The 26,346-nt window shown below is 40.7% G+C and overlaps 1 protein-coding gene across 1 annotated transcript in view; it reads right to left on the reverse strand.

Moving 5' to 3' along the window:
• atp2b3b (ATPase plasma membrane Ca2+ transporting 3b) overlaps window positions 1–26,109 on the reverse strand; it is a 47,231-nt gene extending 21,122 nt beyond the window's left edge. The window contains exons 1-15 of the mRNA XM_078253905.1: window positions 25,863–26,109; window positions 17,116–17,313; window positions 15,096–15,353; window positions 13,644–13,769; window positions 11,443–11,568; window positions 9,226–9,267; window positions 8,809–8,973; window positions 8,195–8,266; window positions 7,864–8,006; window positions 7,211–7,343; window positions 5,876–5,985; window positions 5,509–5,643; window positions 4,166–4,272; window positions 3,894–3,969; window positions 2,145–2,303 (exon numbers count right to left, since the gene is read on the reverse strand). Of these exons, the coding sequence (XP_078110031.1) occupies window positions 2,145–2,303; window positions 3,894–3,969; window positions 4,166–4,272; window positions 5,509–5,643; window positions 5,876–5,985; window positions 7,211–7,343; window positions 7,864–8,006; window positions 8,195–8,266; window positions 8,809–8,973; window positions 9,226–9,267; window positions 11,443–11,568; window positions 13,644–13,769; window positions 15,096–15,353; window positions 17,116–17,313; window positions 25,863–26,109 (2,097 nt within the window). The remainder of the gene's footprint in view (window positions 1–2,144; window positions 2,304–3,893; window positions 3,970–4,165; window positions 4,273–5,508; window positions 5,644–5,875; window positions 5,986–7,210; window positions 7,344–7,863; window positions 8,007–8,194; window positions 8,267–8,808; window positions 8,974–9,225; window positions 9,268–11,442; window positions 11,569–13,643; window positions 13,770–15,095; window positions 15,354–17,115; window positions 17,314–25,862) is intronic.
• Window positions 26,110–26,346: the final 237 nt, after the last annotated feature.

Raw genomic sequence — 26,346 nt, forward strand, 5'->3', positions numbered from 1 at the left:
GTAGCATGTTGCTAGTGTTCTCGCCGTGGGATTAACTGTACTAATAAAACCGTTGAAACAACGCGGCCGCGCTGCTGTGAAAGCTCCCCGAACGTCATTTATCAGAGTCTGGTTGTTACCCCTCTCCTCTACTCCATAGATTTATAACGGAGCTAGCTAACTGGAGCTAACCGCTAATCAGAGCTAATCGTTGCTAACCGTTGCTAACCGAGCCTTTAGTTCTGCGTGCCTTTATCCATTACTGCATGTATGGACTCGAGCCCGAATAAAACCCTTCATTTTATTAAAATGGCTGTAAACGTTTTAAACTACAACTCAAAGTTGTTGTAAGGTACGGCGTAGCGTTAGCGTGCTAAGTTGATGCTTTCTCTGCGGAGTGCAGACTGATTTGCTCTCGCGAGTCACGTGACCAAATCGCAGCCTTTGCGATTAGGAAGTTGCGTTTTAACATATCGCGATATAATTGCAAATGCAATTAATCGTTCAGCCCTACTAAGGAGCCTGATTCGACTGCCAATCTCACAGTCGAATCAGGCCCCTTAGATCGAATCGTCGACTATTCGTTTTCACACCTACAAGATATACGTATGAATTAGGGCTTTCAAAATGAATGCGATAATAACAAGTTAAAGCAAATTCATTTTAACGCCACAATTTTTCTGTGATTTGGGCCTCTGCCCACTCCGTAGTTTGGATCAGGAAATCAGGAATCGCTGCAGCGCTGCACTCACCGGAGACTAATCACAGTTACCTCTGGGTCACAGCACAGTGTTTTATTCCACAGTGGGAACTTCGGTCGCATGCTTTGACTGTTAAGAAGATAGAGGAGAGGCTGTGACTGAGACGTCTCGACTGTGAGATTGTCAATTGAATCAGGCTCCATAAGGACAAATTGTCGACTATTCTGGTTCACCCCTACAAGATATACGTATGAATATAAATTAGGGCGGTCAGCGTTAACGCGTTAATCGCGATGCAATTAAGGGCCGACGCGACGGGCATTCATTTTTTTTAATCGCATGCCGGCATTTATTAATTTATTTTACACTTCACTCGGCTTTGAGTCGTGCCTAACAGGCTACTATTTTGACCCTTTGCGGCACCGTTACATATCATCAAGCTGCCACTTCCTCCTAACACATCCTGCTGCTGCAGGCTGCAGGCATGATGGAGAAACACAGCAGCAATAACTCTGAATGGAGCTTTTTATTTTCCAAAACTCCCGGACGGCTCGTAGACAAGTCGAAAGCCATATGCAGATTGTGTAAAGCCGAATTAAAATATCACCGAAGCACGTCAAGCTTGAGCTACCACCTACGGAGCTAAGCGTAGTAATACAGTTAACGTGATGCTACCCGCTAGCGAGCTAAACGGGTGGCAACTAACTGCAGACCTGTCAGCATCGTAGAGGACTCGGGTCTTAAAGACGTACTACGGTTGACCTGTCTCGTTGCCGTCGAGGGAGACAGTAGTTTCACCATACACATACCACACGGAATAGGCAGCCACACTGGAACTGCTGCAAGGTGCTGCAAACGCTGTCTCATTCACAGCGACTGGACATCAGTGAGTAATCAACATTATTTAGGAGTTAATAAACACTATATTGACTCTGGTAAGGATAGGGATTTTTTGTTTTTTAGTTAGGTACTTGGAGGAATTGTGCAATAATGACAGATTCACACATTTTTCTTTTGTTTACAGTAAATAAATAATTACAAATCTTAAAATCAAGTTCATAAAGTAACTTTCTTTGCATTCATTTGATTCCCAATCAAGATACACTGGTAAGAATTGCTTTCCATTGTTAATATGTACTTAAAAACAGTTCTGAAATGCAAAATAATAGAATTTTAATCATGTGATAAAATATGCGATTAATTGCGATTAACTATAGAAATTCAGCGATTAATCGCGATTAAAAATGTTTAATCGTTTGACAGCCCTAATATCAATATATCCAAGACACATGCGATGATCATTTCATCGCATGTGAACCATCACTGAACTGCTGAACCAGGGCACTGCCGCCTTTATTGGTCCAATTCAGGCACTGGTTAGAATCACACATTATGGATTGCAGAAAGTCACACTACCAGCTGAAACTAAAACTAAACACACACACATACTCCACGGCACCCTACCTCGGGCCGCACAGGGTCCTCTATCCCAACCACGGTGATGCAGGTCAACTCCGTCATAATGTCTGCTTCGTTCTCCCAATCTGGCTCTGGATTACCCGGAAGGTCACGGTAAGCAATGCAGATGGTCCTCAACCCCTCACACGCCATTGGCTCGATCACCTTTTAATCAGAAATTATTACAACTACGGTCAGGAAGAGGTCAGCAGAATCTCACCACCCTTCACACTACAGACTGCTTAACTTACTGTGCATAAATGTATTTTACATTCTAATATCTGATGCATAAAAACTGGATTAAAGTGCTTGCATACAGTTTAGTAACTCGATTAATAAATACATTTACGTACTGTACCTAACTACAATGTTATGGTACTTATATACTTACGTATATAAGCCGCTTTATAATTATACTCTTTATGAGAATCGTTACAGATCGTTACAGATCAAACTAGTGGTTTCCAACCATCTTTGGCTTGTGACTCCTTATAATAACTAAAAATAATAATAATAATTTCATAAGAAAAGCAAAGATTTGAGTACAAAAAATGAAAATACAGATGTGTGTATCATTTGAAACCCTTTCTGTAAATAACTTAGTTTTTCTTCTTATCAAACCCATTCATTATCTCTCAACCCGTGAGATTAATCCTGTGACCCTTTGGAGGGGCCCGACCCCTAGGTTGGAAACCACAAGATTTGAAATGCATCTGTAATAACTGTATTGCATTGTTAAGTAGCTCCACCTCGCTCAGCTACAACAGTAAAATTTGACTTCCTTATTATTGCATCAGCATATATAACAATAAACTAGAATTAGCACCTTGTGGTTGTATGTCTCCGCCAACCAGTCAAATTGCAGTTTACATCCATGTCTCTCCAAACGGATATAATGTATGTAGTGAAGACTTTAAAGCAATTTAATAAAGGTATGAAGTATATTCTTTCCTCAACCCCTCTTCAACCTATTTATCAGTCATGATTAAAACTATGGTCAGGAAGAGGTCCGCAGAATCTCACCATCCATCAAACTACAGACTGCTTAACTGTGCACAAAAATGTATTTTACATTCTAATATCTGATGCATAAAAACTGGATTAAACTGCTTGCATAAAGTATATCAAATGACTTTTTGAGTACCTTTGTGTGAACGCTCTGTCACACAGCTGAGCCTACCGCACACAGCAGAGGGAAGACAATATGATGCAAAGAGGAGGGGACACAAAGCTGCTATAATGTAAACTGAACAACTGAACTGGAATAAAGTTATGTGTGGAGGAGGGTTATTTTTCTCTCGGCACAAGCTGTGTTCTCTGGAGCCAAATTTAGGTCAGTCAGCGACAGCGTGTCAGTCAATGAAACAATGCTCGCATAGCCTGCATAGGCTAATCTACTGTATGTAGAACATAGAGTGTTTTGCTGCTAAATATTTTAGGTACAACTAGACTGATCTAACAAAACAGTTTTATGCTTGAGTTTTCTTGCTGAGAGTTAGATGAGAAGCAAGAACGTGTATGTGTATTTCCTGAAATGTTAGACTATTCCTTTCATTATTTTTGCCTTCATGAGACAGACAGCTGACAGGAAATAAGGGGAGAGCGAGATAGGAGATGACATGTAACAAAGGTCCCTGGCTCAGGGGATGTTGCAATGACATGGTCAACATCTTAAATCACAAGATGAAATGAAATTAGAATGGCATATTGAAGACACTATTCTGCACATCAGAGTTTTAAGTAATCAAGTCTCACCTGTTTGACCATCTCATCTCTGTCACGTGGGCGGAAAGTGCGCGCTTCTCCATTGGCATCTAGGATGAAGGAACACCTGGAGAGAGAGATGAATAATAGACGATAGTGAGAGAGAGGAAAAAGACTTATGAGTAGAACATCTTTTCTCTCTTACGTTCAAACCGTCTAACCCAGTTCCCTATGAACTATTGTTGCCTCTATTTATTCACACAATCTAATGTCACCCCAGACCACATCCGCCTGCAGCTCCAACATCCTCCTCCAAAACTCACTTCTTTAGCATGATTTCAGAGGCTCCTTTGCTGTAGAGGCGGAAGGATCCGTCAGGCAGCTTGATCACCGTACACATGGATTTACGCACTGAGTTGAATGTATACACCTGAGAGAGAGAGAGAGAGAGAGAGAGAGAGAGAGAGAGAGATAGATGTATGATTTACAATAGTCAAATTTGAGTTAAACTAGTCTGGATCAACAGAAGTACATTTCTTGAGTACATAATTGCCTAGTCTCGCTTTGCCAGACCCTCCTCCAAAGTGCTTTATTGATTATAAACCCTGTAAGATCCTATGTGGGTTTAGTAGATACTTGTTTGGTACAATTAACACTCATATTTCCTTATATTGGTTAGTGTGGAACATGTAGTGACTCTATATCTAAAGATATCTTGGCATGTGTGGTCCTTGTGCACTATACAATAGTTAGACGCCCTACATCATCACAAGTGCAACAGACTCGATTATGTATTCTGACCCACTGCGTCTGCAAGTGTGCCAAGATACCATTTGAGCTCCAAGCTGTGATAGCAAATCAGGTTCACGTTACTTTATTTGTACCCCTAGGTCGATTTTTTTTTGCAGCAAGAATATGACATCCATTATGACACATGAAACTATAAAAACATACTAAAAACGGATACAAGTACTCAAGGTTCCACCAATCAGGACATAAAAGAGAGAGAAATATAAATAAGTGAAATAAAAATCAAAAAAATCAAGATAAAAGCAGGTTTGAAAATGAACTGAATAATGCTCCTGTCATGTGTGCAAATATCACTACAGCTCAGCTCAGTGATAGCAGCAGGAACAAAGTTATTTTTGTGCTGCTTTGTTTGACACCTTGGGACTAAAAATGTGCCTGCAAAGCACATTGCCAAAATATGTATTTCTTCTACTACTGTCTTTTGTTTATTTATTCATCGATTTAAGGAAATACGTACGCAGGGTGAATATCTAATAGGGCTGCACAATATACCTTTTTTTAATCCTCATCGTGATATCAACTGGCGCAATAAACACATCGTGAAAGGCTGTGACATATCGCGAAAGACACTGCACTTTAAAATGTTACTGTCATTCTATTTTAAAAAATATAAAATTATAAATTCAACAAGCAATTTGTTGTATATTAGCAGAATAATGAAAGCAGCAGAAATGCAGAATTGAGAACACTTTAATATCTGTTTATTTATCACAAGTAATATAGCTATTGTGATATTCAACAACATTATCGCATATCGCATATTTTCCTCATATCGTGCAGCCCTAATATCAAATACCTCTATATTTGTCTTATAAACTATAACTAGTAAAGGTGGATGTGGTGCATGGTTCCCTACCTTGTACAGCTTCTCCTCTGGGATCTGCTCTCTGACAGGGGCGTAGTCCTGCTGTAGGTCTAATACAAATCCCAGCAGACCACACTCCGTCTTGTTGCCCACCTGCTTAGCCAGACCCCCCTCCACATCAGGCGGCTGATACAGAGTAAGATTGAAGCAAGTTGGGGTGGTAGATTGGGGCAGTGAGAAAGTCAGGAAGGGAGACAGAGAAGGAGACAAGAGGTGGATGAGGCATGAGGAAACCAAAAAGGATGACATTAAAACAAAAGCACGGAAATTGACTAACATTAACTAAGGACTACTGAAGGTTCTGCAGAAAAAAAGAACAAAGCCAGAACAGCGGTATCTCTGTGTGTGCATGACTCACTAAGATCTTGGAGGTGTAGGCGCTGTTAATAGAGATAGCATTGACTAATAGATCCAGTGTCCGGGGGTTGATCTGTCCAGGGTCCGGGATCGCACGGTGATGCACGTCACCTGGGGAACAACAATCTAACTTTAATACAAATCAATTAGAATGTCTGTACATTCAGCCTACATGCTATCTCCATCTGCTCTCTGTTCCTCTGTCATAAGTCATATATGTATAGACCATGATCAGTATATGTGGACACATTTCTGCATATTTATTCTCCCATCTGTGACCTGAAAATGGAAATAGCTAGCAATAAATAAACAGCTTGCCTGCCATTAAAATTAAGTGTAGTTTTATTGGTTTCAGTTTTATGTTTTAAGGGGTATAACGGCCTAGCCTGGATGCCAGCCGAACTTAGCCCCGCCCACAACATTTGAGGTTGGGAAGTTCGGTCTGGACTTGATTTGTTGTGGAGCAACTATGCTCAAACTAGAGCTGTTCGGACCAATCAAATTGTCAGGCCGGGCTTTATACGATGATAGATCAACAGTAACGTAATCAACCACATCACCAAAGAGCGCTTGGGTTGAATTCGTTTACAACAAAGATGGCTGCCATCGTGTCTCTTATAGAAGATATCAACAGCGCATTCATTTTAAAAGAGGAACAGAGAACCGCGATCACGTATGTATACACATTGCCACACCCGTCCGCACGACACGGAAACTGCCGCCTCTGCCTTTGCTCTGTCGAAGCCTGCCTTTGACTTGCAGCTTCTGTGACGTCTGTCTCCGTTGCTCTGATTGGTTGGAGGTCTATCCAATTGAGTGCAGAGGCATATTCTGACTAGAATCTGAGTATGACGACGTCAGGCTAATAACGGCCTATAGGACAAGGAAAAGGTACTGGGAATCAGGGTTATTATAATAAACTAAAACGAAATTGAAAATAAGCAGTGAAAACTAGTTTTAGTAAACTGAAACAAAAAAACTAATACCTTCAATAAAAACTAAAACTAAACTACTGTATATTGCCAGGTTAAAAAACTAATGAAAGTACCTCATACAGCCGCTCTTCAAAAAATCCAAACTATCCCTTTAAGGCACACTAAGCTGCCACTGATCTAATCATAGTTAAGTAAAAGTTGGGCCACATGACTTCTTAATTCACCTAAGCAGTGAGGATGTTTTGGAAAACGTGACCTTTAATTCTCAACATTAGTTCAATCTTAGCATTACGTTGTGTTTTCATTTAAGGGAATCCCAGACAGCACAGATAATCAATAAAGCCATGCTTGGTGAATTGTCTTTATTTAATATTATTTATGAATTTTTGCTTTTCACTCACCTATGTGAGACTGGACCACAGTCATGCGGTTGGTGGTGAGGGTGCCGGTCTTGTCGGAGCAGATGGCCGTGGCGTTGCCCATGGTCTCGCAAGCATCCAGGTGGCGTACAAGGTTGTTGTCCTTCATCATTTTCTACAAATGAGATAGTGATGGAGAGCAGAGGGATGTGTGAGGGGTGTGATGGAAGGGTGGGAAGGGAGTGAAAGAGGGAGGGCAGAAGGACAGAGGCAGAGAGAAATGGATTGATGGAAGAAAGGCGAGAGGGAGGCAGAGTAAAAACAGTAAGTGTGAAAATTAGGGGGCAGAAAAAATACTTTTTTTCATTCAAGATATGTTTTATGAATAAGATTGATATTGACTTGGTGTGTGTAAAGAATTGTGTGAATTTGTAAAGTGGATTTACTACCTTATACCGCAGTTTGCTGAAATTATCACACTCTGATTAAACATCTGAATGATAATTGTTTTTCAGTTCTATTATTATCAGATCTAAGTGCTGCCTTTGACACAGTTGACAAAACATTGTCCCTAGGGGGACAATAAAGTATATCGTATTGTATTGTACAATACGATACTACTGGGAGAGCCCTTAACAGCTCCTACATTTCCATTTGCTAAGCACGCAGCATGACCAAGTAATGGGTGAGTGTACCTTGACAGAGTAAGCCAGAGAGATGGTGACAGCGAGAGGTAAGCCTTCTGGGACAGCCACTACCAGCACAGTGACTCCAATGATGAAGAACTTGACAAAGTACTGGATGTAGACCGGAGTACACTCTGTCAACCACGTGTGACCTGCAACACAAACCATACTACATATTCCCGGCAAACAAACTTACTACTTTAAAGAGTGAGTCATACTCAGCAGAGTGGTAAATATTGAACACAATGGGGAAAAGAGTAAATTGTGCCAGGAAGTGAAAGAGGTGCATCCTGGGATAGTATGTGTGTGTTTTTTTATGGGAAGTTTTATACACACGGACCTTCAACGACAAACGTGTTGATGACAAAGTACAACACCAGAATGATGACGGTGATGGCTGACATCACCAAACCTGCAGGGAGATTCAAAGAAAGGAATCAGTGTCTCACTCAGACTTTTTTTCGATCTCTATGTTGTTGTTTTTTCATGGCTCTGAAGTAATGCATGCCTGTCAGTTTATAGCACTTTTACGTCTGTTATTATGCAGTAATGAAACATAATTCTAAGTAGCCTCTTTTCTCTAAATGTTAAACTGTTTTTTGTATATGTTTGCTTCTGTATTTATTGTTTATTTCATTATAATATTTAATATGTTTATGTATGCACCAACCACCTAGGTAAATTCCTCGTAAGTGTTACTTTCTTGGCAATAAATCCTTTTCTGAGTCTAAGTATGAAACTTCACCTTAAGTGCAAAGTTTCACACAACTCCCACAACTGATGTCTCATATTCAGAAAGAACTTTTCTCTACGTCATTGCCCCAGAAGCTCTGTGGGACTGACGGCTACAGAATTGAGTCTGTGTGTTAATTTTTTGCGTAAAAAGTTACATTACAACTGCTAATAGAGTCCCAAGACTCCCAAGCCAAGAGTAGATATGAGACAGTTCTTTACCTGCTTTGCCAATTTGAACAGCGAGTTTGGTGAGCTTGCCCTGCAACACACTCTTCTCTTTTTTCGGAACGCTGGTCTTCTTCTTCTCTCTGTCCTCTACCTCTCCTCCCTCTGCACTTTTCAGGGGTTGCATCTCCATGGCAACACCCCCGTCCTGCTTCTTGGCTGAAACACAGACACGCACAAAAATCATATAATCATATACACTCTCTTCAGCGCTGTACCTGCAGATGAAGTAGAAGCAAGTAAGTAAGAAGTAAGAAGGTGAAGTAAGCTCATCCCACATCCAAACCAAGCTTTACACACACATACACACACACACACACACACACACACACACACACACACACACACACACACACACACACACACACACACGTACATACATACATATATACACGCGTCATTAGCTTTTACCTTTGTTCTGATTGTTCTCCACAGCTCCATCAGGTTGTTTTCCTGAGAGAAAGGGAGGGTGATTTAGACAAAGGTACATATAAAGATACGGGAATAGAAAGACAAACATATGAAAGAAAAGTGTTCACATGTGTGCATAATCAGAGTCACCAACAGTTCATTTTTCTGATCTTAGGACAGCCAAAGACACACTTCCAGAAACAGAAAAACCACAAAGAAACAATACTAAAGGGAAGAATAATAAAGGTACACACATCTTCATACACTGGGTCAAGAGACTGAGAGACATTTTCATATGTATAAGTCCATCATAGGTCACTGTCACTTTCACTGCACTGTGTGCTGGGGTCCATTCATTGGCTGAGGAAAGGAGCGGGACAGGCGGACAACGTTATGCTCACATACCATTGGTGACTGTGCTGAAACTGGCATCTGTAGAGATGAGCAACTGAGTACTGTCCTCTGTTTGGGGGAATTTGTGAGGAAAGAAAGGTTTCGGGGCATGTGAGAAGATTTGGCAAAAAGGGAAAACAAAAGAGAGCAAAGAGGGAAGAATAAAAAACTCAAGTAGTAAATGTGTTCGCACGCACAACTCTACCAGTAGTTTGTAGACGGCTAAATAGACAAAAATTAATTGACTATAACCCCAATCTCAAATGAGAGACGATTCAAAGAGAACAGAGTATAAAGCCCCATAGCAAACCCACATTGCATGAGGAAAAACTAGTTAACAAGTTATGGCATTTGTAGAAGTCTTATGAATAATTTATTAGCTCCAGTAAATGTTTGTCTGAATGATCTAGCCCACAGAGGCTGCAGCACTCAAATGCAAATAACACTTTGGAAAAAACACGCAATACGAAATAGAATAAGCATCATCAGCTGATTTGTTGCTATCCATTTCTGCATTCCAGGATGCCAACAGTTCTACACACATACCCGTGCATAAATGGGAACTGCAGTGGTAGAGGCATGGATGAGTGCACTGGTAATGATATTAACCTTGAGTGCTTCTGAAAGTATGGGTACCCTCTGTTGTTATCTGCAGCTCTGCTCTGACTGCAGGGCCCTTCCAAAACAAATTTGAGCGCAGACTAATGCTTCATGCATTGGCCAACCAACACTCTTCCCTGAATCTCACTGGCGCACTTGCTCTCCCCTGCTCTTTCAATAATTGATTCAATCTGAAGCCTCTCTCTCTCTCAGATTAAAGGAGGGAGGGAAAAACAGGGGAAAGCAAAAGGGAAAGATAGGAAAGTGAAAGAGGGCACAGCAGTGGGGTAAACAAGAGACCAAATGAGAAAAATAGAGAAAAATGGAAAGGCAGAGAGATAGAGAGGGGGAGCGGGAGAACGAGAGAGATGGAGAGGATGTGGGCTAAATTATGGATGGGGTTAAACTGGTGTGTTTCCTCTTAAAGCTCTTAGCTGAAATCAGTTAGGCACCCAACTAACTCTACACACACACACGCACGCACACACGCACACACGCGCACACACACACACACACATTGCGATGTGTGAGCATGGACGGATTATGAGACAATGGGCCCCTGGGCACAGACATGTGAAAGCCCCCATCTTTGTAGTCGTCTTTTTGTAGTCATTTTGCGTTTCTTTGTGGTCGTTCTCTGAGGTTGTTTTGCATGTCTTTGTGGTTGTTTTGTGTGTCTGTGGTGTCATTGTGAGTCTCTTTGTAGTCATTTCACATCTCTGTAGTTGTTTTGTGTGTCTTTGTGCTTGTTTTGAGTGTCTTTTTTTGTTTATCTTTTTAGTCCTTTGATTGACTTTCCACTTTGTCACTTTAAACTGAGGTTCTGGGGCCCAAAGGGGTCCGGGGCACCTGGGCCTGTGCCTGGTAGACCCCGTTCAGTAATCCCTCCATGTGTGTGAGTACATGTTAACTGACTTGAGAGCAGTTCGAGGTATTCATATATGGATATGGTGGAGATGTATGAGAGAGACTTTCTACTTTCCTGGGTTTTGTTAGCATCTGTTTACTTCTTTACTGGTTTGCATATGTTCCATGAACAAAACCATTTCGGCTTCTGTGGTTTCACTAAATATTAAGTCTGTTCATCTTGCGACATGAGTTGATAAAACTACTAAAAAGGTGCAATGCATGTTCAACAACATTATCGCTACCTTTCTATCATTACAGTCCACAAACATTCCAGCAAATGTTGTGTCTCTTTACTGGTTCGTCTCCTTCACTTACCTTTCTTGTCCTTCCCTTCTTCCTCCAGCTCTCCAGCACCCAGCAGGGTGAAGATGATGCCCGTCTGCGAGTTGACACCGACAGCTGTCACCAGCATCTTGCCCGAGCCCTCCATCACATGGGTACCTTAACGTCCAAATAGATTACTGGATTAGATTCAATTAAGAGACCAGTTGTGCTTGCAAAGTGGCATCCACAAGTGGTCACAGATATGAAACGACAACTTGTGATCTTGCACATTTTTGTAAGGGTCTTTCTCAATGTAGTTAATGCACAACATACATTATGAAAGATGATCTGAGCTGCTCTCTCTACTTGGCAGGGAAGAAGTGCTGAAAGCTAAGCTTAACACGATGCATCATCATTCAGGCAGAGGAAAAAACTAATTTGATAAAGATAAAGCCCTTTGGAGTGTATGGTACCTAAAGCATAGTTCTGGCAAGTGGGTCAGACTTTAAGTAGTTCTCAAAGAGTTTTGTAGAGGGCTAGTCTGCTTGAGTAAGTTTTGGTATTGACAGAAAAAGAAGCCAAACCTGGTTGTCTTAAAGTTGTCATTTCACCATACAGTGTTTTTTTTTTCTGAAGTCATGGTGATCTTACTAGTTAAGGCTGGAAATGTTTGTCCGCGAGTGAGTCCGTCCAGCTGTCTCACAAATGTGGTGTATGCGAAATACGTCACACGCAGCACGCTGTTGTGCGGCCACGGAAGTCAGCCGTAAGCCGTCTGCAGCGAGCTACGGGCTTCTATTTGGAAATTAGTACCACTGCTGTGTTACCATTTCACTATGTGTGTTTTTCAGCGTGGATGCTGGATTTACCAACAACTGAACTCTTCTTCATTCAGCTAAAGTCAACGAGCACGAGCGGATATCCTACAGGAACACCGTTGCAACTCAAATTGTTGAAGTTTGTCATACTACCTTATGACCAGACCCAAACGGAATCTACGGATTTTTTCGACGTTTTTCAGCAGTGATCCAGAAAGAAAATTTAGTGGAGATGTGTTAACATTGAGTTTTATTTTTATTTTTTAAATTTGTTTGAAATCTGTGGAGAGTTCTGCAAAATTCTGCAGCCGCAGTTTCCGTGTGGGCCGGCCTATGACACTAATAACGCTACCTCCGCAAATTAAATCAACATTATGTAACTGTTAAGGTTGTAAGTGACAACCTTATCGGTTTTTGCGAGACTAGACCGACAGGAAAAAATCTGGGTGGGGAAAGTGTAAGAGCAGCGCTTGTCCCTCCCTCATCACCACCACTGAGGTGCCCTTGAGCAAGGCCCTTAACCCCAACCGCTCCAGTGGAGCTGCTCAGTGGCCAGCAGATCAGACTGGGGTTGTACTGGGCAGCTTCCAGGTATGAATGTGGAACTGTGTGAATGTGACAGGTTGTCGTTGAAAATGAGAAGTTGTTCTCAATCGACTTACCTGGATAAAGAAAGGTTAAACAAAAATAATTAAGAAGAAGACTGAATTAAGAATATTATTAACATAATACTGGGCTTCTCTACCCATACTCTATGGGTGTCTTCTACTGCACTGCACAGTAACTTCTGAGCAATGTATCACTTTACAGAGATAGAACTAAACAGAATGATCAGCTCCCCTACACCCAACATCTCAGACCTGAACAATGGAGCCATCACACGCCTTGCCCTCACCATTGTCAATGACACCAATCACCCTCTATATCCAGGACTCTGAGGTGTAGAAGGACTTGGACTTTGGCAGAAGTTTTGTCGCTTCTGCCATGGCACTACTGAACAAACTATTTGTATAGATCTGGTGTCGTCGTTGTAAATGTGGGTTTCTATGTGTCTATTTACCTGTATATTGCCATGTGCATGAAAACAAATCTCCTTCATGGGACAATATCTATCTATCTATCTACCTATCTACCTACCTACCTATCTACCTATCTACCTACCTACCTACTTACCTACCTACCTACCTATCTATCTATCTATCTATCTATCTATCTATCTACCTATCTACCTATCTACCTACCTACCTACTTACCTACCTATCTATCTATCTATCTATCTATCTATCTATCTATCTATCTATCTACCTACCTACCTATCTACCTACCTACCTACCTACCTATCTATCTATCTATCTATCTATCTATCGATCCCAAAAAATAAATCATCATTTGGTTACTATTCAATACAGCTCAAGACAAAGTGTGAAAACAAACCTGAGAGCAGCATGGGGTCCTTCTCCACAGACTTGCGTACGTGGTCAGACTCTCCTGTAAGAGAGCTCTCATCTAGCTTCAGATCGTTGCCTTGGACCAAGATACCATCAGCTGGCAGCAGGTCCCCTGAACACAGACAGGCAGGCACAGATCAGTGTTTGACTCCCCTTGTAGTTTAAGGTTGGTTGGTTAGGGACATGTCAACAGGGACATTTATGTATCAGTATCTCTTGTGGACATATTAGGTAATACATACAACTACATATTATGGAGATAAATAGTACAGTTATAGCAGGCATAGTCAACATTGTAGGAAAAGGTTTTTATTGCTGAGAGTTAGATGAGAAGGTCGATACCACTATTGTGTCTTTGCGCTAAATATGAAGCTACGTACAAGAAAGTGAATAAGCCTATTTCCCAAAATGTCAAACTATTCTTTTAAGGATATGGAGGAAGTACGCAATGTTGGGACATTACTGTATTATAATTTTTTGAAGCACAAAAGCCAAAAAAAAAAAAACAGACAGAAACGTTATACTTAAATGGATTAATCGCCAGTGAAAATGTTTGTACTTTTACTCTGTAAGGTTCCTGTTTGACTTTGTTTACCCAGTTTTACCATTTTAAGTCAATGGTGAAAAGAGTGCTCAAATGAGGAGGTGTTTCAAAAACACACTAATTTCACTTTAATACAGTTAATTTACTGTAAGTATATATCATTTCTGTCAGAGACATTTGTTGAAATCATGGTCATCAGTATAACTGTAGAAGTTGTTTCAAATGTGAAAAATTTGCATTCTTTTGACTGTTTCCCAGCTGGTCTTAAAAACCCCCGCAATTTTAACACATCAGTTTTGTATCTTGTAACTTGTGCTTTTTTAAGTTATTATATAATGTGAACAATTAATCATTCAATTAAAAAAATATATAAATTGATCAACCCTCTGAGGGCGAAGGACGCGCCGGTGTGGACAACTGACAACACTCCTACTCAAAAAAAGCGGTATTACAAAATTTGATTTTAGACATTTATTATACATTTTTACAGTTTTATTCATACTGTATATTACACTACTTTTGTGAACCTAAGACTTTGGTAAACTCATTTCAAGCACCAAAACAATTCGTCCACATAAGTAAAGGTGTAAATGTTTTCACAAGTGATTTGAGGAATTCCAAAAAGCTAACATCAATGTTTCAGCTTTAGGGCCAAATTATCTCTTTACACATTGCTCTGGGACAAATTTGGTTATAACTGTACAGAAAGCTGAGTTTGTTCTGAACATTTTGATATGAAACAAATGGGAATCGGGTTGTATTCAAAAACCCTTAAAAGGTGAATTTAAGAAGATATTTACAAATCAAGAAAATGGCCTTAGACCTCAGAGGGTTAATCGATAGTGAAAATATTTGCTGCCCTTTATACAATAAGCGTTTGTGATAGCTTCTTACCGTATTTGATCTGCGCCACGTCCCCCACCACCATGTCAGCCACCGGGATCTGGATGACATTTCCTTTACGCACGACTGTGACCCTCTGTTCTTGTTCGATCCGACTCTGTAGACCGCGGAACTGCTTCTCTTTGGACCAGTCGTTAAACGCCGTCACCAGGACGACACACACAACAGACAGCAGGATGGCCGCGCCCTCGATCCAGCCGGTGTCGCCCTCGCCTTCATCCTCTGACGCCCCCGACACAACCCCACATGCTGGAGAGACGGGAAAGTTTGGTTGGATATTAGAATTCATGATATCGCAACTGAATCAAAGAGTACTTAAAGCACCCATATTATGCTCATTTTCAGGTTCATAATTGTATTTTAAGGTTGTACCAGAATAGGTTTACATGGTTTCATTTTCAAAAAACACCATATTTTTGTTGTACTGCACAGCTCTCTCTCACTGCTGCAGATCCTCTTTTCACCTGGTCTCTGTTTTAGCTACAGAGTGAGACCTCTTTTCTTCTTCTTCTGTACTATCTTTGATTGCACTCGCACATGCGCAGTAGCTCAGATGTAGATCATGTCAGCTAGCTAGCTCCATAGACAGTAAAAGAAAGGCTGTTTCTCCAACTTCGGTCAGTTACAAGGCAGGATTAGCTGGGAGACTTCTAAATGAGGGCGCACATTGAAGTAGTTCTTTTGTAGATTATGGTGAACTTGTGTGTGTTGTAGCAGTGCTTTGCTATTGAGAACGAGGTAGCATGCTAGCGTTAGCATTAGCGTTAGCATGCTAACGCTAATGGCTGCAGTTAGCCAGCTCGTTTCGGCTTGTGACGTCACAAGCCGTGCCGATTTTGACCAGCTCACCCAGAGACTGAAGGCAGGACACATTCAGAAACCGTATCTCACTCAGAACAGCATTGATGGATTTCTTTCAAAGTTTGTATGTGTGTGGAAGCACCAGAGACACAAAAGAACACCCCAAATCCCAGAAAAAGTGTTTTTTTCATAATATGGGCACTTTAACCCACCTGAAGTAACAGCTGGTTGGTGGTATGGATAGTTTGGTTAGGGTCACTATTTATTTTATTATTGTTCAAGATATCAAACGTAAGAATGAAAGCAAAGTTGAAGGGACAATCTGTGATCCAAATGTAAATAAATGGGTCATCCACAATCAAAACTGAAAGATGACAGACTGACTGTTTATGGTGAGCCACGCTAAGACATTTATGTATGAGCTAATGGATCCATTTGAACAGAATTTACATGTTCCCAGTCAGAAATTTCAAAAGATGCTATTTTTTGGTTCAATGTATGTCCCTTCTCTACTTGTGTTACCACAAGTTACACTACATAAGCTTGTTTTAATACTCTGTTTCATCCTTCTCCTCTTTACTTTCGCTCTCACTTTGCTCTATGAAGAGCCAAAACTCTTCAACCTCCTAAATGTATTCCTTTCTTGTCTTCCTACAACCTGAGTTTCCTCCATGTCTTTGACCAGGATACTAGTGATAGGGCGATACTGTCTGCTGATGATGAATCATCTTCTTTCTCACCTCTCTATAGCTGTGTTCAAAACCGTTCCCTATCACGGAAATAGTGCACTATATAGTGTGTTCGCCATTTTGTAGTGGCTTTCGAATTTCGAAAATCCACGGTTAATTTCATTCATTATATAGTCGATCCACTATAAAATACCCACAATGTACTGCTAATTTGAGTGTACTGTACATCATTGTCAAGCAGAAGCACCCGCGAAAACTGAAAAGGAAAAATGGAGCGGGCTTTCGTTTCTAAACAGTGGAAATGTAACATGCAACATGTATACAACCTTATACTATTCTCCTGAGTGCTCGCTTTGTTTCAGGGACGTATTGGAAGTAATTTAGTTTCGGTTTGTTTACATGATGAGGGAACAGTTTCGAACACAGCTCATGTCTCTCCCCTTCTATTGCCCTTACTGCCCGACTTACTCTCACACCCTCCCAAACCATCCTCCCCAGCCCCCCTCTGGCCCCAGCCTCACCTTCGGTATCCCCCCCAGGAGGCTGGTAGAAAGAGAGGCCGAGGGAGATGATGGCGGCCGCCTCCAAGATGATAAGTGTGACGTCCTGTAAGGCCTCCCACACGAGCTCCAGGAAAGTCTTGGCCTTCTTCGGGGGGATGAAGTTTTGGCCGAATATTTGGCCCCGGCGCTCCAGGTCTGCCGGATCCCCACTGAGACCTGAGAGACGGAGACAGAGGATGGGACAGAGAGAAAGACACCGGGAGAAAAAGAGGGGGGAAAAAGAAAGGCTGAGATGTTAGCAAATTTATTTTTGTGAAAAAGAAAAGAAAAGCGAACTTCACATGCCAGGAGTGATTAAAAAAAACTAACAAAAAAAACATACCTGCCCACACAGTGGCAAATTCCCAATTCAAGTAACTTTCATGCTGATTTAAATAATAAATAATAAAATAAATAATTTTATAAAATTAGTATCGAAAAAAGTATCGTTCAGGAACCGATATCGAAGTAACAGTATCAGTATCGCTACCGGTATTGAAAATGTTTAAAAAATACCCAGTGATAATTTTAAATAAGGTTTATTTAATATCAGTAGGAATTCTGTGAAACAGTGACCATTTCAGTGGTTCCAGTTTCATCGTCATTTATAAAAGTGTTGATAAAATTCCATATAGCAGTGTTTGGCAGGTAGTAGTTTAATACTAAGAAACACTTAATCTGCAAAATCAGCACAAAGAACAGTGGTGGAAGAAGTTATTCAGATCCTTTAAGTAAAAGTACTAATACCACACTGTAAAACATACTCCACTAAATGTAAAAGTCCTGCATTTAAAAACATCACTTAAGTAAAAGTATGTAAGTAAAATCAGGAAAATGTATTAAAAGTAAAAGTACTCATTTGAAAACGCTGCAAACATGAATTTTCTTTTCATGAAAAATAGTTCTCATGTCAGCTGAACTTGTAGGCCTATGTATTGTTGGGTATATTTTATAAACACTTCATATGTTTTGTATGCAACAATTTCAGTTTGTAATTACAAAGTAACTAGTTTATAGATAAATGTAGTGCAGTAAAAGGCCCAATATATACCTCTGAAATGTTGTGGAGTAGAAGTAGAAAGTGGCATGAAAAGAAAAGACTCCCGTAAAGTACAAGTACCTCAAAATTGTACTTTTAGATAGTTTTTAAAATGTTACTGATGGTCTATAAACCACAGAATAGTTGTGTACCAAAATACATGCTAGATTTCATGTATAGCCTTCTGAAGCATCCAGACCCCTTAGGTTGTCTGGGACAGGTTTGTTGTGTGTTCCCAGAACTAGGACCAAACAAAGTGAAGCGGCATTTAGTTATTATCCCCCTCACCTGGGGAACTCAAACAGCTCATTTAAATCAGGGCTGAAAACATTATTATTTACTGCAACTTTCTCATAAATGTGATACATCATTTTAATTCTTACCTATTCATTCTTGTCCTTAAATGTACTCTTACTGGCTTATTTGAATGGCTTTAATGTCTATTTTATTATGTTTTAATTTAAACTATTCTGTCTTTTGTCTCTTGAATGTACTTTTATGTTTATGTTTACAATGTGTTGAGTTGCCTTGTGTATGAATTGTGCTATACAAATGAACTGGCCTTGCCTTGCCTAGACACACTTAAAATAATTGAAAACAGTTGAAAACACATCAAACATAGTGAAATCTATGACTTATGGCTGCTAACTCCAACTTTACTTTCCTCCCACCAAACTTTGATTCTCTCATCTCCAGCCTCTCTCCTTCAACCTCACCCTTAAGTAATTCAGTTTCCATGGTGACCATGATATCATGTCTAGGGCTTCCTGTCTCTAATAGGTTTCTGCCCAGCAACAGGTGATGTCATTCCTCCAATGTGCTAGGTTTGGAGCGGAGCATTCTTTCTTTTCTTTTCTTTTTTGATTGGCTGGGGAGGGGCTGAATGGCAATTTGTGCCCTGTGGTTGGCCAAGATCGGTGACTATCTTTGTGTCCATTGTGTGCCTGTCTGTGTGTTCGGAGACATCCTGGTCCACTGTGCTTGCTGCAGGGAGTCATATGTAGCTCCCAGCCTGCTGAAGTGTTGTGTAGCAATATGACACTCAACAGGGTTCAGGCTAATGCGAGGCACACAGAGACCGAGAGAGAGAAAAAACAGGTGACCTTATGCTGAGTAATCGTAGTGAGCTGCATCCTCCCTCCATTTCTCATCCATCCCATCATTCTTCCCTTCCTCCGCATCCTCTCCCATGCACAGCCTCCCTCGTTGGCTCTCCTCCTCTCTTTTTCTCCCTCTCTCAATCTCTCCTTGATGTGTCCTTGACAATGCGGCAAGATGTTCTAGCTTTTCCTCCTCACCAATCCCCCCCCCCACACACACACACACACACACACACACACACACACACACACACTCTTTCTCTCATTCCATCTTTCTCCAGCACCTTTCACACTGTTGGACTGTTGGCGCCTTTGAGCCGCCTGTGTAAAAGTTACGAAGATGGAATTGGGGGGGACAGAGTTGTGGCGTCTTTGAGCCGGCATCGGAGTTATAGTCACAGAGCCTTAACAGAGCCAAATCGACGTCTGTGTGAAAGGGACCGCCGGCATGGCGGGACTACACGCAGTACGATGCGCGAGTCGACCCACAGGAGGGTCAAAAGGTGACAAAGCAGCGTTCAGAGTAGCTGTAAGTTAATAATAACGGACAGAAACATTGCAATTGTCAATAGTCCACCTTCTCACACTCTCTCACACACACACACACACACACACACACACACACACACACACACACACACATCTTGTCCTTCTCTCGGTCGGGTTCAGGTGGTTGATTAACGGTGCGGATCGGCTCACAAATACTAGACGCCGACACTGTTGTGTTACACGCCACGCCTCTTTTGCTCCCGAAATCACACACTGGGGCGTGTTTGGTGTGTGTGTGTGTGTGTGTGTGTGTGTGTGTCATACACTATCAATATAGAACTGTTGCAAAATGTGCATTTCTGTTGGCATGAGAATCTCTCTACTGTATATATACCCATATTTTCCCATCTGTCTGTCTGATCTGCCAATTCCTCCTCTGTAATCAGCATTGTATTCATCCTAAAAAGAGGCAGCAGCTTTTGTTGTACAGTCAAACGCCTCAGATCAGAGGGGAGTACTACGGAGCCAGTTTGACAGAGCCAGGCTTTCTTTGCATTAGCTGACTCGACAAAACCTAAAACCCCAATCAGAGATAATGAGTGTCATGACGGTTGTTATCAACCAACCATTCCTTATAAAAGGGGGCATTTAGGATCATTTGACTCTTCTACTGCACAAAATGGACTGATCGCACACCTGACACTGTCCCATAATAAGGGATACGTGGAAATGATTTTAGTTTTTGGCCAAAGTAAAATGAATTTATTATTTGTGATGAACACCAATAGCCTAATACATTTACATACTTCAGCAAATTAGGACCAAGCATAAAAACATTATCCAAAGTGGTATCATCATCATCACTCTTTTTGTGTATGGATGACATGCTGTGTACAATTTTAACAGTTTTTACTGTATTACCTGATACAAACAGGAGGCACGTGTAGCATGCATGTACATTATCCTGGCTCAGATTTTCTGAATCACCACCTGAATGCATGTAAGTTCTGTGACAAAAAAAAATGCAACGTATACAGTTTGTGCTACTCTAATTGCACAACTTCGTTCGGTGGCATTACTAGCGTACGGCTCAACAAGTTAGCATATATAATATTGCATTATATAACATATATATTTTGTAGAGCTGCAAAGATTAATCGATTAGTTGTCAACTATTAAATGAATCAAATTTAACTATTTTGAAACTCGATTAATCAGTTTGAGTCATTTACTAAACTGAATATCTTTGAGTTGTGGACAAAACAAGACATTTGAGGACGTCATCTTTGGCTGAAACACCGATCAACATTTTTCACAATTTTTTTGACATTTTAGACCAAACACTCACAAGTCTCTGAGCTAGAGTCCAAGTCAAGTCTCAAGTCTCTGGTGGTTATAATGAGTGTTGTATCACCTTCTGTGTTCCATCTCGGCTGCTTAGAACACTGCATAGCTATGTATAAGGAATTGCATTGCAGCCAGCGGGATGTAAATTGTTACATAGATCTACTACCACAAGTTTGGCAAACAAACAAACCCTCATTCATCTTTTCCTAACATCTAGCGAACGACAGTCAGAGTTTACCTCCCGTAGGTCATGGCTAAAGCAAGAAGCAAGCTAACGTTAGATGGCCAATGCTGAGCTAAACATGTTTGTTAGCCTCAGGGTGCATTTTCAGATGCCTGATAAATTTAGATATGGTTTAGCCAGAATCCTTTATCTTGATACCACGTATTTTGCATTCAAACATTTTTTAGTTTGGGCCTCGATGAAGTTTTTAAAGCTAAAGCTTCTGATGAATGGCACAGCAGCTGCCAGTGCGGTCGACATGTTTGCTGTCCTCTCTCACGTGCAGCAGCAGATATGTTACGTATTACGTGTTATAGGTTATAGGTTACGGAGGGAGGGGAATACTATTCAGCTCATCAGACGCTTCCTAAAAATAAAGATTTTTCACAAGTCCCGCATCCCACAAAGTCTTTTGAGGACGATTCTCAAGTCAAGTCTGAAGTCACTGTGTGTGTGACTTAAGTGCGACTCGAGTCCGAGTCTCAAGGTCGATTCCCCATCTCTGCAAATCGATTAATCATGAAAATATCTATCGATTAATCAAGAAAATATCTACAGGTGAATCGACAATAAAAACAATCGTTAGTTGCAGCCCTAGCATTTTGCAAGAAAGGTGGGGCCATTTCCAAAAGAGTTGATTAGTGGACAGGTGGCTCCTTTTTATAGCCAGTTTCAATCTGAAACTCTGAACATAACCTCCTCCGGAGCCAGTCGGGTGTGCAGCATAAGTTATCATGGTGTTCTAACCAGGTTAAAAGAGAAAAAACTCAGACTTTAGGCTCAACATACCCCGCTAACCCACTCATCTTACCTCGTGGTACACCCCTCTGGAGCATAAAACACCTGAATGAGCCGTTTCGAATAATGACATTAGATTTCGACAAGGTGGGAAACATCGTTCTTCATCCGTGTTTTGTACTGGCTGGTTTGTCACGCCAGATGAATTTGTGAAAGTCAGCACAGTGCAAAAGAAGCCTGTCCAAGTGTATGGAGAGCAGCGTTAGTGTTTGTGTCTGTTGTTTAGCCAACTGTGCTTTGTAAGAACAACTGCAGATACACGACTCTGTGTGTATGCTGGGTTTGTTGGGACCTGCTGCACTGAATCCTGACCAGCTCACAGTATCAAATTAGCAACACTCAACACAGACTTACTGTAACTTAACACCCACCAACTCTCTCACTTTGTTTCCATCTCCATATCTCTCTCACACACACACACACACACACACTCTTCTTCCTCAAATTCAGCGTCTCACCATCTCACAGTTCTCCGTCATCTTTCTCTCTCTTGCTGACTTTCGCAGCCAACTTCTCTCTACTGTTGTGTTGCTAGGTTACAAACTAGTTGAAGGAGTGGGCGTAGTGTGGTACCACACCCCTGTTAGAACATACAAGTGGGCGCATGCATGTAGGCCTACTCACACTAAAACACTGAAACACAAATTATACCCTCAGTAGTTATTACAAATCTTTGATTGGCATAATTATATCAACTTGTTCTTTTTGTGTGTGTGTGTGTGTGTGTGTGTGTGTGTGTGTGTGTGTGTGTGTGTGTGTGTGTGTGTGTGTGTGTGCGTGTGTGTGTTCGTGCGTGCGTGCGTGCGTGCGTACGTGCGTGCGTGTGAGAGAGAGAGAGTGTGTGTTTAAAGATACTATTAGATAGTTTACAGTCAACTCATTAAGTAAATATACCATTTAGTAAGCAATTTCAAGATACGCTTCGGGGGGGTCAAACTAACGATTATTTCCATTATATATTCATCAATTGATTATTTTTTTTACAATTAATGTTCAGAATGTTTGCCATTTTTTCAGTCGATTGATTAATTAATTAATAATTTCAGTTCTAGTTATTATTCCTTATTTGTCCTTTAAAATACACTAATACACTACATTTTCCAAGCAGAAATTTGCTGGTTCCTGGTTGTCAAATGTGAGGATTTACAGCTTTATACGTTTGGCAGCTAAATCAACAATGAGAATAATCCATTCCAACAGTCCTAACATAATTCATTGATTAATTGAAAGAATAATGAAAATAGTTGCAGTGCTATACATGGACCCGTAGTTACAGACACTGTGTCTGCAATATTTGAGATCCTCGTCAATCCTTGCATACTTTTACTCCATTCATCCATTTATGGATTTAAAATGTATTTATCATCGTTCCTTCATCCATTAGAGTCCCATCATCCATTCACCAATCAATTTATCCAGGAATCCATCCCAGCCAGGATTACACTCCATGAATAAAATCAGTTTTTACTGTTTGATGTAAGCGCTTTCATTTCATTCTGTATCCTTCCGTCTGAAATGTACTGCGGTGAAATTGTTGCATTTTTTTAAATTCAGTCTACGCGCGTAGTGATAATGCGTGAGGAAAATAAAATGAATGTTGTCTTGGTCAGTTTCTGTCATCAAAACATGCTGGTGATGCAACAAAGTTTGATCTTGTTATAGAATGATTGATGACATTAATCTGCTTCATTTGTTTGAGCCAAATGATGATGGCGTAGAAATCAGACAGATGATTTGGACAGTTTGCAGCACCACCACTCATGCAGTTGTGTTTATGAGTTACCCACCCAAGACTCAAAATCATCTATCCTTCTACTTCTTTTAATTCATCTCAGTGTACCAAATTCATCTCACTGTTAACCCATCTCCATTTCATCTACTCTACAAATTCATCCATCCATCCAGCCAGCCGGCAATCTATTCACTAGAGCTACAAAGATTAACCGATTAGTTGTCAACTATTAAATTAATCGGCGACTATTTTTGATAACCGATTCATTGGTTTGAGTCCTTTTTTAAGAAAAAAAATAAATAATTTCAGCTTCTTAAAGGGGCGCTATGCAGTTTTGGCAATTTCTTCGCTGTTTTCTCTCTTTTTGCTCGCAGGGTTCTCTACAGAGCTCCCCCTACAGCTTCAGAATAGATATTTGTCAGCTCCTATGTTTATTTGTGTCTGAGTTCTCGCTCGGTCAGTCTGCCGTTTCCTCTTTCTCTGTTCCTCCGACAATGTTTTCCTAGCTTTCTGCTTCTTTTTTGCTGGCTCAGCCATGACGATAGTGTGAAAAACTCCATCGCTACCTTGTTAGCCAGTTCCTGAATAGGCGTATGTGTGCAGTACCGTGAAGCAATTTGATACATCGCGAGACCTGATATCACGCGATACTTCCTGACACTGAGGCTGCGAAGTTGCAAGGGTGGTTTTTCCGCCCACAGGCACTAGGGGGAAGCGAGGTGACCACCATTCAACTTGAAAAAAGTCATATAACCATTCCAATGACTCCGAAGCTGTTCAATTAAGGTACATTAAGCTAAAAGTGCATAGTTGCCCTTTAAATGTGAATATTTTCTAGTTTCATCACTCCTCTGTGACAGTAAACTGAATATCTTTGAGTTGTGGACGAAACATTAATTGATTAACCAAGAAAACTAATTAACAGATTAATCAACAAAGAAAATAATCAATACTAGCAGCCCTATTATTCACCCATTCATGTTCAGTACCAGTTCCAAGGTTTGGACACACTTTCCCAATCACTTCAATGAGAAAGTGTGTCCAAACTTGTGACTGGTACATAGGGCGGCGCGATATGGAGAAAATCAGATATCACGATAATCTTGACCAAATCATTGATACATCATCAAACATCGATATTGATATTGCGACGATATTGTAGGGTTGACAATTGGTGCTTTCACAAAATATTTTTTATAATGAGATTTTAGATAAATAATCATCAATAATGTTATAAACAGTGAAATTCAAGTGAAATTATATATATAAAAAAATAAAAAAAAATAAAAAGATGTTCCAGCTATACACTGACTATGTTTACATGCTAGGAATGGGTCGGTATACGATTCTGACGTTATGATAACCTTCAGCAAAAATATCACAGTTTCACGGTATTGCGGTATTACAATCACAGTTTTAAAATGTATTTTTTTTAAATGTCTGGGTAAAAAAAAAGATAAATGGATTACTAAACTGCTCTTTCTGTCCTTGACCACTCATAAAAAAAGGCTTATACCGCAGGAACGGCATGACACAAAATTTTAGTGGTTTTGAAACCTTTACTTTTTCAAACCGCAGTATACCTTAAAACCGGTAACCGGCCCATGGCTATTACATGCGTGTACAAAGAAAGTGTGATGTTAAAACAAATCTGCAATTCTTCAAATGATATTCCCTCAAAATGTTTCACAACAGATTTTTTCTGAGAAAATTGAGTTAGTATGTGCTTTTTAGACTTTTTAGACATTAGATTTAGACAACGTAATTGTATATCACAACATCTCGATATATGATTCCATTGAAGGACGATAAATGATCCTATTGAATTAATGCCCAGTCCTACTGGTACTGTATATACTCAACCACCCAACCGTTCCTTTCATCAGTCTTTTCATACATGTGCTATCATCCATTCATCCATCTACTCCTCCATTATTCATATATCCACCGCTCTACTTTTTCAACAGTTCAACCATTCTGCCACCCATGCCTGCTCACCATCAGTCTTGCTGGTCTGTAGTCTCTGGCAGAGCCCATCTGCGTCTCCGTAGCTCTCCTGGATCTTCTGAATGGCATCGGCCCCTCGGAGCTCCATCAGCTCCGATAGCTCCGCCACCGTGACCCCAAAGTCTCCCCCTGCATGGCTACCATCTGCCCTTCCTGCTCCGCCCACACCTCTTGTCCCTTTGGGATAAAACTCCACCGCGCTGTTTGCCATTTCACCCATAGTGGCTGTTGTTGACATGTCAGTAAGGGTTTCTTTTCTGTTTTTTGGTCCTCCTTTCTCTCTGTAGTCTGTCCTCAACTCAATTCCCCTTTCGCTTGGTTGGTGGAGGGTTGTTCATGTGCTCAGCAGCCAATATCTTGGTTCGGACTTGATTTCTTTCTTAAAGAATCTGTAATTATAATGATACACCTAAACACTTTTTTTCATTTCATTTCAAAAACAATGAAGGGGCATTGGTTGATTATTTATTTTTTC

The sequence above is a fragment of the Sander vitreus genome, chromosome 7, assembly GCF_031162955.1.
Source record: "Sander vitreus isolate 19-12246 chromosome 7, sanVit1, whole genome shotgun sequence".
In the NCBI taxonomy this organism is placed as follows: domain Eukaryota; kingdom Metazoa; phylum Chordata; class Actinopteri; order Perciformes; family Percidae; genus Sander; species Sander vitreus.